The following is a 13708-nucleotide window of genomic DNA, read 5'->3' on the forward strand; positions in this document are numbered from 1 at the left end:
ATACGGTCCAAGGCATTGGAGTGACACAGTTTTGATGTCTTCTCCCCGCGTGGATAGCATTAAAGTACGAAAATGACGTTTTTTTTTAGAAAACCTACCCACGAGTTTAGGCCTGTGTACCAGGTGAACGAGTAACCCCACGTCAACGCCGTTTGTGGATTCGGACGCGCGAATGCTTTATTAACAGGTACCCAAAAATTCGGATATTTTGAATCACGCTTTCATTGTCAAATCGGAGTAGATTTGAAAGAGTATTAAGTGGGCCGGACGGAGCCGGCATTCAGGAGCGCCTGGAGTTACGCAACCAACCATTCCTCGTACCTCGCTACGGATTCTCTCACGTCCCTCGACTGAAGCGTTTCTCACACGGTCGCGTCGCGCAAACGGTATTTTCTTGTGTTCAATCGAGTGTGTTAGAAGAACGCCCTTCCAAAGCGGACGGCTTAATTCTTGCTATTTAATTGAATGGAAGAGTTCGGTGCGTAGGCATCAACTTTTTCGGGTGTCGGTGAAGAGCCTTCCGCAGATATCACAAAAAAATAACAGCTTCGGCATCAAATACGCTCTTACCCGGGTTGATGCATAGTCCGGCTTGGTCCAGTCTCTTCAATACGGTCCTTAGATGATCGACGTGCTCCTCCGGCGATGAAGACGCCACCAGAATGTCGTCCAGGTAAGCATAGACGAAATCTAATCCGCTTAACACCCTATGTATGTACCTCGGAAAGGTCTTAGCAGCGTTTCATAGACCAAATGGGGTCTTCGGAAACTCAAAAAGCTCAAACGGCGTCGTAATTGCTGTTTTCCAGACACCTTCCTCGGTTACCGGAATCTGGTGGTAGGCCCTGATCAGGTCGATTATAGAGAAAAAACTCTTCCCTTGCAGCATGAATGAATAGTCATGCACATGCGCACATGCGTTTGTGCATTTAGCCTGCGATAATCCCCGCAAGGTCGCCAATCGCCATTTTTCTTTTTTTACTAAATGCAGTGGACTCGCCCAGGGGCTGCTAGAAGGGCGTATTATTCCCTGGTCCAGCATGACCTGGAATTCAGTCCTTGCAATCTTCAACCGGTCTGCCGGTAAACGTCTGGGCCTCTCCACTACCGGTGGCCCTGTTACATCCGGCCCTGCCGGTGTCCCTTTTCATCGACCTCGCATTGCGAATAGTTAAGATCAGATACTTTTAGGAATGCGCTTGACATACGATTCGGAAACCGTTTCTCGGGAACCGAATCGTGCGATCTGCGAATCAGCGAAATAGGCGTCAGCGCTCAACGCCAGCACATCCGCTGAACTTGGGACCCCTCCCGATTTCAACGGATGCCGAAGCGAAGGTTCTCGAACGTGGCTCGTGCCATGCGAGGATCAGCTAATATATAAACCCGTGGACACGTCCCACGGCGCTCTTTTTTTATTCCGCTGTCAGTACGTTCTCATCGTGGTGATTACCGAAATCTTGTAGTCGCGGACAGGGTAACTTCACGCGTTGTCGTTACCTACGAAAGTCCGACGTCTAATCGGAACCTTTATCGTCAATCGAACACGCACTCAGCGTCGCACTTTGGTCGTCAAATACTAAATTATTGTAGTCACGGATAGAGTAATCGTACGCGCGCCGCGTCGTTACCGAGGAAAGTCCGTTGTTAATTAGTAGAGACCCGTGTCGCGAGTGATAGTTGCCGACAAACAGATCCTTGCAACAGCACAGCCCTGGGACCACAACAGATAGCTGGTACAACCAAACTGTAAGACCGACAAGCAGTAACGTACCTACATAATTATATACTTGATTTCCCAAAACCGATATTGTAATATAAACTCGTTATTTTGTAACAATACATATTTATATGCTAAACCTTGAAAACAATCGCAATCCCGAATTGCTCTTTCCCGTTAGAGAATACAGTTAAGGTGAGCTTTAGCTCTTTAATTGAAGACGAAGATCCCAAGAAAGAGTCACAGATAAGCTGGGACGTAACAGCCCAACAGTAATTATATGGTGACGGACAGGATGTTTCACCGTACAGAACTGTGCTTTCCCTAGAACGCGCGGGAACTCGTTAAGTAACGACAAGTATTTACTTCCCTGATTCACTACGGAAACGCCGGTAAATGTTGCCACTCTGTACTCAGCAGGTGCTTCGAGCCCAGAGCTTTTGTCGTCGATGTTCCTGTTCCGGATGTTTATGCTGAGGTTATGCTCTGCCAGAATATCCACTCCGATGATGGCATATGGGACATCGGCCACATGGAAGTGTCCTCGAATGGGTCTTCGTAGACCAAGATTGAGAACTAGGTTACGTCTTCCATAAGTTTGGATTTTGCCTCCATTTGCAGCAAACAGGACCAATTTTGATGGATACTTCCTGTCCAGATGGCTTGCAGGCAGAACTGACACCTCTGCGCCAGTGTCAATCAAAAAACGAGTACCTGTATTCTTATCCACAATGAAAATACGGCAGAATTCGGTGGTACCATCCAAACTTGCCGTCACGTTGGATGATACTTCTGGTTACTCTTCCACGCACAGCGAGTGATGCACTTGGCTGCCCTAGACTTAAACCGAGCATGATAAAAGCACATTCCGCTAGCTCTGGCATTTCTTTCCATGCCACGATCGTTGGATTTTTTCCGCTTTCCAATGGTAGACTCTCCTCTCATAGGCGAATGTCCTCTGAACCTTAACTGCTGGTGCATTAAACGGGTCAGCTCACTAACCTGTCTTGCTAACTCATCCACTCGGTCACCCTGATCACTGCTTGCAGTCTGATGCCTGTCAACTGCTGCGATGGCCTGTCCAGTGATGTGATGACGGATCGTTACTATGCTATCAGCTAGCTTGCCCAAATGCTCATTATCCAACGCACCTGCAGCTGCCAATGCCAGCTGTATCTCCCTGGGTAACCGGTCCAACCATAGCGTTCTCACATATTCAGGGTCTAACTTATCACCAGCTAGCGCAGACATTTCCACTAGCAGTGTTGATGGCTTTTTGCTGCCTAATTCCAAGCCCGACGTCAACCTCCAAAACTTATCTTCCTGTGACATTGCGCAATGCCCCAAAAGCACTAATTTGATTTTGTCAAACTTGCCAGTGGCTGGAGTGTTTTTTATTACGCTCTCTACCACAGCAAGCGTATCTTTAGTCAGGCGGCTGATTAACGTATAATAACGCGAACAGTCCAATGTTATGTTACGCGAATGGAGTTGGGCTTCCAGCGAAATAAACCATAAGTTTGGCCTATCTGGCCAAAAATCAGGGATATCTCCCCTTGCGATCGCGTTCACTTATGTGTCGTTATTCTCTTCCATTGCTTAAAACTTTTTTTCCGACCACGTGTTACAACGCGTAAAAAAAAATGGCGTGGGGACGAAATAAAACTATCGCGTGAATGCCGGGGTCACCAATTGTAGGTATTTATGTACCAAATCTAACTTACAGGACTTATTAAGAAATAACAACACGGTTTAATTAACAAAGTTTTAATAACAGAATAAGAATAGAAATAACAATTTAGGGACTTCACGATTCGCGGTAGACGTGTACGCTTACTTAGTCCGGAACAGTCCGGGAAGAAGTGCTAACAAAACAACTACGCTTCCTTCTCCTTAAAACTGCGGGAACATCTAGGTATCAAAATCCCTAGATGTTCCTCAGTTAGCGAAGGTGTGAGGGTTGGTCGCCTTGGCCTAACCCCAGAGTCGTCCTCAGTAAGCGCCATCTCCTATCGACTGTCTGAACTAAATTTGTGACGTAACTTGCTCTGCATTATCGTCAAAATGACGGAACTCGTCTTTGGGAATGTTTTCACGATTTTTCGCTTTTTGACGATAATGCAGAGCAAGTTACGTCACAAATTTAGTTCAGACAATCGATAGGAGATGGTGCTTACTGAGGACGACTGCTAATATGATGTCGATACAATTGCGATGTTGCCGTTCTCACAACAGCGTCTCTCTACACTGTTGCCATTTCACTGAAGTCGAAATCGCGCTTAGCATCCCGATCCCGTATCCTTACATTTGCCAGCGTCGACTCTCAGTCTCTCTTCCCTTCTTCATCGAACTGTTTCTTTCTACTTTCGTCGACGCTTCGAAACTCTAGCTTTGCGCTGGACGCTGTTCAATCCCGGTAGGAGTCACTTATTTTTTTTTTTACTTTTTCTTCCGTTTGTATCATGTTTTGTTATGGAAACTACCTTTTTATATATTAATATTATTTTTATACAATATTGTGCAATTTTTTTTTTTATCGCTTTGAAAAAGAAATCAGGATGTGAAAGGAGTTTCTACAAGCTTTTATAAAAACTTACGTCATCATAGTTTGAAAATAGCAATTTAATTATATTAAACAAACATAGCACAACTTCTTTCTTCTTTCTTTTTTTTCCTTTTCTTTCTTTCTTCTTTTCTTTTTTTTCTTCCTACTTTTTTCTTACTTCTTTTTTAATGCGATAAAACACATAAAAATTTCAGAATATTGTATAAAAATAATTTTAATATATAAAAACGTAGTTTGCATAACAAAACATGGTACAAACGGAAGAAAAAGTAAACAAAAAAATAAGCGACTCCTACCGGGATTGAACCGCTTCCAGCGCAAAAGATTGCCTTCGCAACATGGCACTCTATCGACTGTGCAACGCTGCTTCTATAATACCTCAGACTTTTATATGGTTGGCACTCGTCAATCGAAATTTAGCTATTTTTAAAAATTTATTTCTCGAAAACGAAAGAGAGTCGCGCCTTCTCACTTGCAGAGATTGTCCTACATACCCTTCTTTACATATGAAAAAAATTTGATTAAATAATTCGGGGGACACTAGGCGATGTCTCCTTGTAAGCTATGTAAACGTGGGACCTAACTTAAAAAATTAACTTTTTTTACGGAAAATGATAGTATTTCGTTTGTAGTTTCATCAATTGATAAATGAAAAAAAATGGTAACAACCTAATACTAAAATTGAAACGAAATACTATCATTTTCCGTAAAAAGAAGTTAATTTTTTGGCAGTTGGCTCTCAGGTTCACATACCCTAGTAGCACAAAATATTGAATACATATTCATCCAATAAAAGAGATTGAATCTCATTTTAATATTTAAATATACATATGATATTTATTCTAGATTTAGAACAAAATATTTTTGTTTAAGTATAAAATGAATATCTATTCAATATTTAGAATGGAATATTTTTTTCCAAATATAAAATACATATTTATTTGATATTCATAACAAAATATTTTTTCACGAATATAAAATAGATATTTATTTAATATTCGCAACAATATATTTTTTCCCGAATATAAAATATATATTCATCTGATATTCAAATTCCTACCGAGGTAAAAAAAATTAAAATAACTTGTTTTAATTAAATCTAATCACAAGAAATAAAGTAATAAAAGTAAAATCTATGAATAAATGAAACACAATATAAAATTGATTTATTTTTTTTTTTTTGAATCTCTTAATTTTCAAGATTTATTCAACATTGCCCGAATATTCAATACGCATCTTCTAAACATAAATTTCACATTATACGAATATTTTTTAAACGCTTCTTTTAAAATATTTATGGGAAATAGGAAACATTAATTAGGGATTTTTCAGGATATGTAGGTATCAGTTTTTATAATCAATTAGTATCAACTCAAAAAGTAATTTGTATTAAACTTCTTTATTTTTATAAATGAAATCAGGGTGTACAGGGTGTACAGGGTGTATAAAAATTATTGGTTATTCAAAATCCATTGACCTCGAAATTTAAGGTCAGTTTTTTTTTAATTTTAAAAAATTCTACTCGAGGAGTAGGTAAAAAGCTTCAAAGCAGCCACATGCCGAAGACGAACCGTTGTCGCGTAAAAAATTGTTAAAGTTTTCCAAATTCTCGATAGCGCGGAGAAACTCACGGGTCCCCCACGAGGGTCCCCCAACCTAGCTCCTACTCGTATATGCACGAGCGATGGTGAAATGGGACCGCACTACACAAACGTAATACGTAGCGCGAAACAGAATACTACTACTTCCTACGTTGAGCATTCAGAATCACTCAAGGAAGAAGTATGCAGTATATGTTGTTGAGAAGAAACTATACTGTATGGCAATAACGAGCAGCTCCATCTAGTTTTCCTCCGCTGCCGCATATCTAATGGTAATACCATTTCTATGCGGAGAGTAGCTGCTGTAATACCGACCTGTCGAATCGGAGAGGTCACGTGCCGTGTCTACCCCCTTAATCGTATTACAAAGACTAGTCGTTAGAATCATCATGCACATGTGACTGGTTGCGTTGAGAAAAGGATGATTTTGTTTGGTGGTCCTTGAACTTTAGATGTAATAACCCAAAAAAGCTTTAATCTACTGAACTACACTCGTGTTAATGTGACATCGGTAGAGCCATGCGCTTGGAGCTACGTTTTTAGAATACGTCGATGCTTAGGACTCCCGTTGGTTAATTTGTGCATTTGTGTATTGAAATTTGGTTCCACAAAAATAGTAAATGCTACTCTATGGTTATTTGCTGCTTACATCCACTCCATATTTAAGTTGAATGAACAGTGTAGTTCGTTTTACTGGTTTAAATAAAACATACAAACTGAAACTTTTGAAAGTATCCGACAATTGGTTTTATTCTGGCGCAAATTTCATCAATCGAAGAACGCAAATTAAATACGAGATTTAATTACATGAGCTTCATAAATATACGTATGCATATGTGTATATCATATAAGATCGACGGTTAAAAGTAACGTGTAGCCAGACAACATGTTCTAACGTAATGGACTTGTCATACAAATGGTTTCTTATTTGCGAATTTTTGCAGCAGTATTGCATATTAATTCTGTCACTCCTAATCTCGTGTCATCCACCCAATTTCATTTATTGACGTCATTTACGGTTAGTATCGCTAGAAAAAAAAAACAAGTACAACAAATTAGATGATCCCATACGTTCAAACACGGGACTAGAAATATTTTCAATTTCATTTATTGACAGACATATGAAGCAACCGACTATTCATCGTTCGCATATAAAATATATTCTCTAATACTAGTGAGATTAGCGTATTAAATATATCGGCGATTCAAACAATTTTCCTTTTGCGATTCTCGTCGATTCCCCTTCTTTCTGGAAATGAAAAGAAGGAAATTCAGGAAATATTAAGAAGTACATCTGTGCGTACGAAAATTACCAAAAAATGTTCAGCGTTAACAGAATTAATAGCCATGTCTGCGGTGCAAAAGTTTATCTTATTTCATTTGGTCGCGCTCAAACGAATATTATACAAAGCGAAGAGAATCGGCACGAGTTTGTCCGTGCAATAATAATAATAATAATAATAATAATAATAATAATAATAATAATAGTAATATCGAAACTGTCGTCTTCGGTTAAGGGGTTAGTCGCAGTCAGGAAAATGAAAACGGACACTTTCTTGTGTTTTTTTTAAGGTATTAAATAATAATTTTCATGAATGAAATGTAAATATATTACAAAGTATGCCTTAAAGAACTATAAAAGAATTTTTGTTTTAAAAAAAGGTTAATTCATTTCGTCATAACAGACGATGGCATGGGTGGCCACTTGATTTGCGGTGAGCAAGATTTCTTGAAACTGGTGCACCTAAAAACAAAACTAAAGGTAGATTTAGAAAATATATTAAACTAATGGGTCCCTGATCGAAGGATTTTTCATTTTCTTGTATACTTTTCTTTTTATTCTGTATTTAATCACTTAATTTTATAATGAAAATTGAACTTCAATTTCAAATGTACGTCACTTTGTTTTAAATTAATTTTTTCCAAAATCCTTCGATCAGGGACCCGTTAGTCTAATATATTCTCCAAATCTACCTTTATTTTTGTTTTCAGGTATACCAGTTTGGAGAAATCTTGCTCACCGCAAACAAAATGGCCACTCACACCATCGCCTGTTATGACGAAATGAATTAACCCTCTTTTAAAACAAAAATTTGTTTATAGTTCTTTAAGATATATTTTGTCATGTATTTAAATTTCATTAATAAAAATTATTATTTAAAGCCCTAAAAAAAACACACAAGAAAGTGTCCGTTTTCATTTTCCTGACTGCGACTAACCCCTTAACACGGTTGAAAATCGAAATCTTCGTACGTTAATCGTTATCGACACGCCACGGCTCCATAGAAGCGTATGTTTTTTTCACATCGCAGCGATTTCTTACGATAAATGTGTCCACATTTTATTTGGAAAAAGGAATACAAATTGCAGAAGTATTAGTAACAATAAGAACAAATGAATCTTTCCATCACATTAACGTGTAAGCAGTTTCAAGGTTTCAGTTGTTTTTAATTTCGCGAATAACTCTCGAATTTGTATTCTTCATTTGTAACAAAATCTTGCCAATTCTAGCCCATACGCTTTATCCAATCGAAATTGCTCAATTGTTTAAAATAATTCGAATCAACATTCGTTTCCAACGGTCGAAAATTGTGGAAACATTTCGCGCATGGTCACTGACGCGGAAATCCTCACGATGACACCTTTCGAGTTTACAATGAATTATTATGCATGATCCTTCATTTCCTTTTATCGTGTAAAAACAAACAGCGGAAGTATATGTCTATAATCGACGCAACGAACGATTTACGCATAGAAAGAATTCGCGTAGTCTGCTCATCGGTCGTCGTAAGTGGCAAAGATCTCAATAATATGTTGTAATGTAATTCTTCGTATCTACGTATCATACACGCGTTAATCAATATAATGTAAACCGTGTTATCAATAATAATGTTCGAAAACTTAACAAAAGAAGCAATTCTTTTTCTTCCCTCTCTCTCTCTCTCGCTCTCTTTATAAACGATTGCGACACCACGCAGAGTCCAGCGGTGCCAAGACCCGCATATATTCTCAGCACAACCAAAACGCTGCAGGCAGTGACGGTGAGCTACCTAATCCGTATTAATAGTTACATTAGGTTCTATATTTTATAATATGTATATATATGTATATATATACACGATCCGCACACACCAGGTTAAACTCTAAATCGATTTTTAAATAAAAGTCAATGACAAATGGATTGCAAAAGAACATCGACAAACGGAACGTTACAGTTCATGCTGGATAACATTACAATGGTTACGCTAAATCTGTATATTCTCCGCATACCGCCCTCTCCTCTCCCTTGCCTTCAACCGGTCACTCACACCCGAGAACCCATCGGGAATAATATCGTACAACATCGCAGCAATTTTCCGTAAACAAAACCATTTGTCATGCCCGTAATCCGAAGAGCAAGTGGTGACAACGATTCACACCCGTACAATAATTCGTCGTGCGGCTTTAACGCTCTATGAAAATAGATGATACATTCTTTGACGATGACGATAATGCATTATATATCGTTAAAACGAGGAACACGATTCGTTCCTCGTTTACAACAGAGTAGCGAAACGAACGTGAGGGTAGAATCTGGTTAGCTGCGTCACGACAACGAATGGGAAACCCTTACGCAAAGTTCAATCGTCATCAGTTCTCGCGACGTCGATGAACATGGGAGACTCTCGCTATTTGCAAACTACGCTCGCTTCAATGATAGCTTTCACTTTTTACAAGATAATGAAAGACGATCCCCGAACAAATCTCGATCCGACGACGCCAAAGGCACCAAGTAAAAGAAATAGCCCTGACACTCGAACGTTCGGGTTTAATTGCTTTCTTCCCCTCGTCCGGACTTCGTCCGATACCTCTGTTTGGCACTGTTTGGCCGTCTCTTCTAATCGATACGCGTTAGAACATAGCGTTATCAATCTTGAGGAGTTTCAATCTTGAGGACATTTCATGCGTGAACGTAATTTGCACATGATATTCTCTTTCGTCTATAAAGAAAGGACACCGTCGAATTTCGTACGCAATATTTGTTTTTGACACTTCGATGATTTCACTTTCAATTTTATCCGTTAAATTATTTCATTATCCCGAGTTAACGGTAGGAAAAGACGAAGGGAGATCTCTACATATTTATGTGTACTTTTATCCTTATATAGTAAAACGGAAACGACAATGGCACAGAATTTTACTAAACCTCATTATGTTAGCTTTGATTCAGCATTCGTTTTATTATTGGCAACGTGATGAATAATTTTAAATATTAACGTTAGTTTCCTACAAATTGGTTTTCCGATTATTTCAGATCACGCGCAAACAAAAATCGATAAAACTAAACCATTCCACGCGCTTAAGATTTTTCTTTTATCTCTTCAATTACAATGGTTTAACCTTTTTTTTTCGTTTTACCAATTGAGTGCTGTGCACGTATACTCTGGACATACGTTCAGAGAAACCTATCAGTGTACAGGGTGTCCCAAAACTCGCGTAGTAGCTGGAAATGGGGGGTAGCTGAGACGATTCTGAACAACAATTTCCTTTGCAAAAATGTCAGATGGGGCTTCGTTAAGGAGATATTAACAGAAAACCCCGACCAATCAGAGCGCGCGTATACCGTTGGAGCGACCGTGGTAGCGAAGGCTACGCGCTAGGCGGCCGCGTCAATGTCCTTCGATGCACGTCGAGTCACTTGTTTGCGTACAAGCACGGCCGCTCTAACGGTATACGCGCGCTCTGATTAGTCGGGGTTTTCTGTTAATATCTCCTTAACGAAGCCCCATCTGACATTTTTGCAAAGGAAATTGTTGTTCAGAATCGTCTCAGCTACCCCCCATTTCCAGCTCCTACGCGAGTTTTGGGAAACCCTGTATAGATGTGTATATGCGGTTGTCAATCTTTTCGATCTCTTGTTTGAGATACACTTATCAGTGTTTTCCATTTTTTTTCATTACGTTTATTAAATTCGTCAGTTTGCAAGTTAAAGATATATTTTACATTTTAATGTTTCTTTCGTTTCTTGGTCAAGAGTATTCAGCACTCACAGGGTTAATTGTATTATCTAGATTGTAGAGTCGTCACCTGATATGACAAGAAAGCTAAAATGTCTATACCACTTTTTCTTCGGTCTGAGTCATCTTTGAGTGCAATGTTTTAACGCATTAAACGCTAAGCTTTTTATATTTGACGTTCTTTTCATACTGACGTATAAAGAGGGACGCACTCCAAGTGTGTAAACTATAAACATAAGATAAGAAAACAAGGAACAAGTTTACACGACACCTATAAAACGTTAGGTTTCGAACTTTACCAAACAGTTCTGTTATGAAGAGATAGAAAATAATAAAGTGTGTGTTACAATATTCTGAAATAAGTTGATCTTCTAAACAAGAATCGTCTAAACAAGACCTCGACATAAATTTAAAAGAAAAAGAAGATAGTGCTCATAAGATACAGAAATGCTATGTCGATTGTTGTAATAATAAATTAAAAACATTTCGTCTAAAATAATGAAAAAAGTAACGAAAAAAGTTACAACGTTTTGCCAACTGGCGCAATATTTAACGTGTCAATCAGATTATGTACAGTTAAGACGATATAATTAGCACATTGCAATTACAGGTGACGTGGTCTGAAGAAATAGTTTAGACTAGTTTGGTTTTGTCGCTTTCTGTTCAAATGTAATCCAGAAAAATTAAAAAACTTATTAGGAAATTTATAAGAATCTAACGTTCATATGTAATCTCTCTCATTCACTCTCTCGCATTCTCCCTGTATCTCTCGCAGACTGTTTCACTGCGTTCATGCATTATTATTCCTGTTTTCTTGAAAAGTTTCGACTACTTGTTGTGTACGTCTCTTAGGTCATTGTGCGTCCTTTGAAATTTGACTAGCACATGAATTTTCAACGAATAAATAAATCTTTACTTTTTCAACATTTCGATTCTACGTACGTAAGAACCCTCACGACACCAAACACACTCGCGTTGACGTTATCAAACAAATACGATATTCGCGCGGGCCTTCGTTAATACTAAAATGCGAAAAAGAAATACTTGTTACGATTTATTCATCCCCACTGATCGTACAGCGCCGATACCAAAGCGTGTCACTTATTTTCGTTTTGAAACGTTCACAACGTATTTTTCTGTTTATCGATGGATCGCAACGTGCATAGCAACCTATCGTTGCACACGATGCAATCAGCGATGTTTTTAAATCGGCATACAAGCGTACGACGCATTTTATACAATGTTTACCGAATATCCGCGTAATTGGCGTTCACGTACACTCTGCTTTATGAAGTATAATAATTTGATCCTCTCGGCAGTGATGTCGCACTGTCTTTTCAAACTACAACATAATATACGAGAGAAAGTTCTAAAAAGCTTTTTCTTCATACGATGCAACACTGCAACTTAGTACGACTATGTAACGTATCGATAAAAGACACACACACACGTGTATCTCGAGTGAAAAATCTTATACCTTAAAGCGATTCGCGGCGAATGACTGAATATAAAAACTGTTAAAAAAAATCTTCAACATTCTTCAATCTTCTTACACTGCAACAGGTATAAATTTTTGGCAAACAAAACAATGTCCGTACATTTGTACACTATCTGGTTTTGTGCAACACCACTGTCAGGAGTTCAGGTATGTCGCACATATACACACACCCTGTCGTGAAGTCGTACAGATCCGTCTACCGCGTCGAAGAAACTTCGACTTGTACGGCTTGCGTTGTCACGGATTGGACTTACTCAAAAAACTAAGCAGCATTCGTTCGTGCCTTGCGCCTAAACGGGCAAATCTCTTAAGTATCGCGATCCTAAGCGTCGCGGAATTTGATGTTAGTTAATTTTTATTATTACTACGTGGACTCGCCGGTTGACTTTTTGCTTGTTGCGCGCGTTGTATGTAGATATTTAAAAGCTTCAGTTTGCTGATGTACAAACAGCTGAGATGAGGCTTCAATACCTCCTCCCCGACTGCCAAGTGTATCGCTACCATGCAAAATACGGCGCTTTTCCGGACCGCGCTTTCGTGATCGTCGTACGCCTAATTATACAAATCAATGTTAAAATAAAAGAAAATGAAAAATATCTATTTGATTGAACAGCGTGTTCCCATCGTTTTTATCATTTGCTTCTTTTCCCAGCTATTTCTCTGCTGTTTGATCAAGTATTTATACCATTCCAAAGTGTTCATTTCGAAAACTCTTCCTTAGATTTTACTATTATCTCAAAAAACACATATACGCAGTATATTTTATAGAAATTTAATAAATAACACTGTTCAACGAACTTAAATTTTTTTAAATTTTGCAATATCCATTGGGTGATTCTTATAGCGTTCCTTATCCTAAATACAAATCTGAAACCAAATTGGGTTTCCGAAAAACTCGAAGATTTGTAGAATCGGTTGATTTTTAGAGAAAATGTAATACTACTTGCAAACTAAAAACGCTAGACAGTTCTATGTAATCTCAAAAGATTGAAGAGAGTGTTCTGAATATGTAGATACATTCGTTTAGACTAGAACCGTACTAGAACCGGTCTAGAAATCGTTCCAACATTTGCTATGAATGGTTTCCTCTTTAGAAATGTCTGCAGAATCTGATAATTTATAGTAAATGCGTGCCAGACGAATGACTTTACAAAGGAATACAATTGTATTTCGTGAAAAGTACACACATCGGCATCTTTTTGAATTTCAGTGTTCATTTGCAGCCATTTAAAGAAGTAGATAATTCTAAACGAATAGATCTACATACTCAGGAAAGTCTCCTCTATCTTCTAAGACTAAACTATCTACCAGTTTTACTTTGCAAAT

The 13708-nt window shown here is 38.5% G+C and overlaps 1 protein-coding gene across 12 annotated transcripts in view; it reads right to left on the reverse strand.

Moving 5' to 3' along the window:
* Positions 1-6571: 6571 nt before the first annotated feature.
* Positions 6572-13708, reverse strand: part of LOC128882554 (CLIP-associating protein 1-A-like) — a 49870-nt gene continuing 42733 nt past the window's right edge. For 11 of the 12 annotated variants that reach the window (XM_054134183.1, XM_054134178.1, XM_054134182.1 and 8 more), the window contains one exon: positions 6572-12934. In XM_054134183.1, the coding sequence (XP_053990158.1) occupies positions 12731-12934 (204 nt within the window). In that variant the 3' untranslated portion in view covers positions 6572-12730. The remainder of the gene's footprint in view (positions 12935-13708) is intronic. The other variant, XR_008458464.1, reaches the window with a different exon arrangement.

The sequence above is a fragment of the Hylaeus volcanicus genome, unplaced genomic scaffold (assembly GCF_026283585.1).
Source record: "Hylaeus volcanicus isolate JK05 unplaced genomic scaffold, UHH_iyHylVolc1.0_haploid 12074, whole genome shotgun sequence".
NCBI lineage: Eukaryota > Metazoa > Arthropoda > Insecta > Hymenoptera > Colletidae > Hylaeus > Hylaeus volcanicus.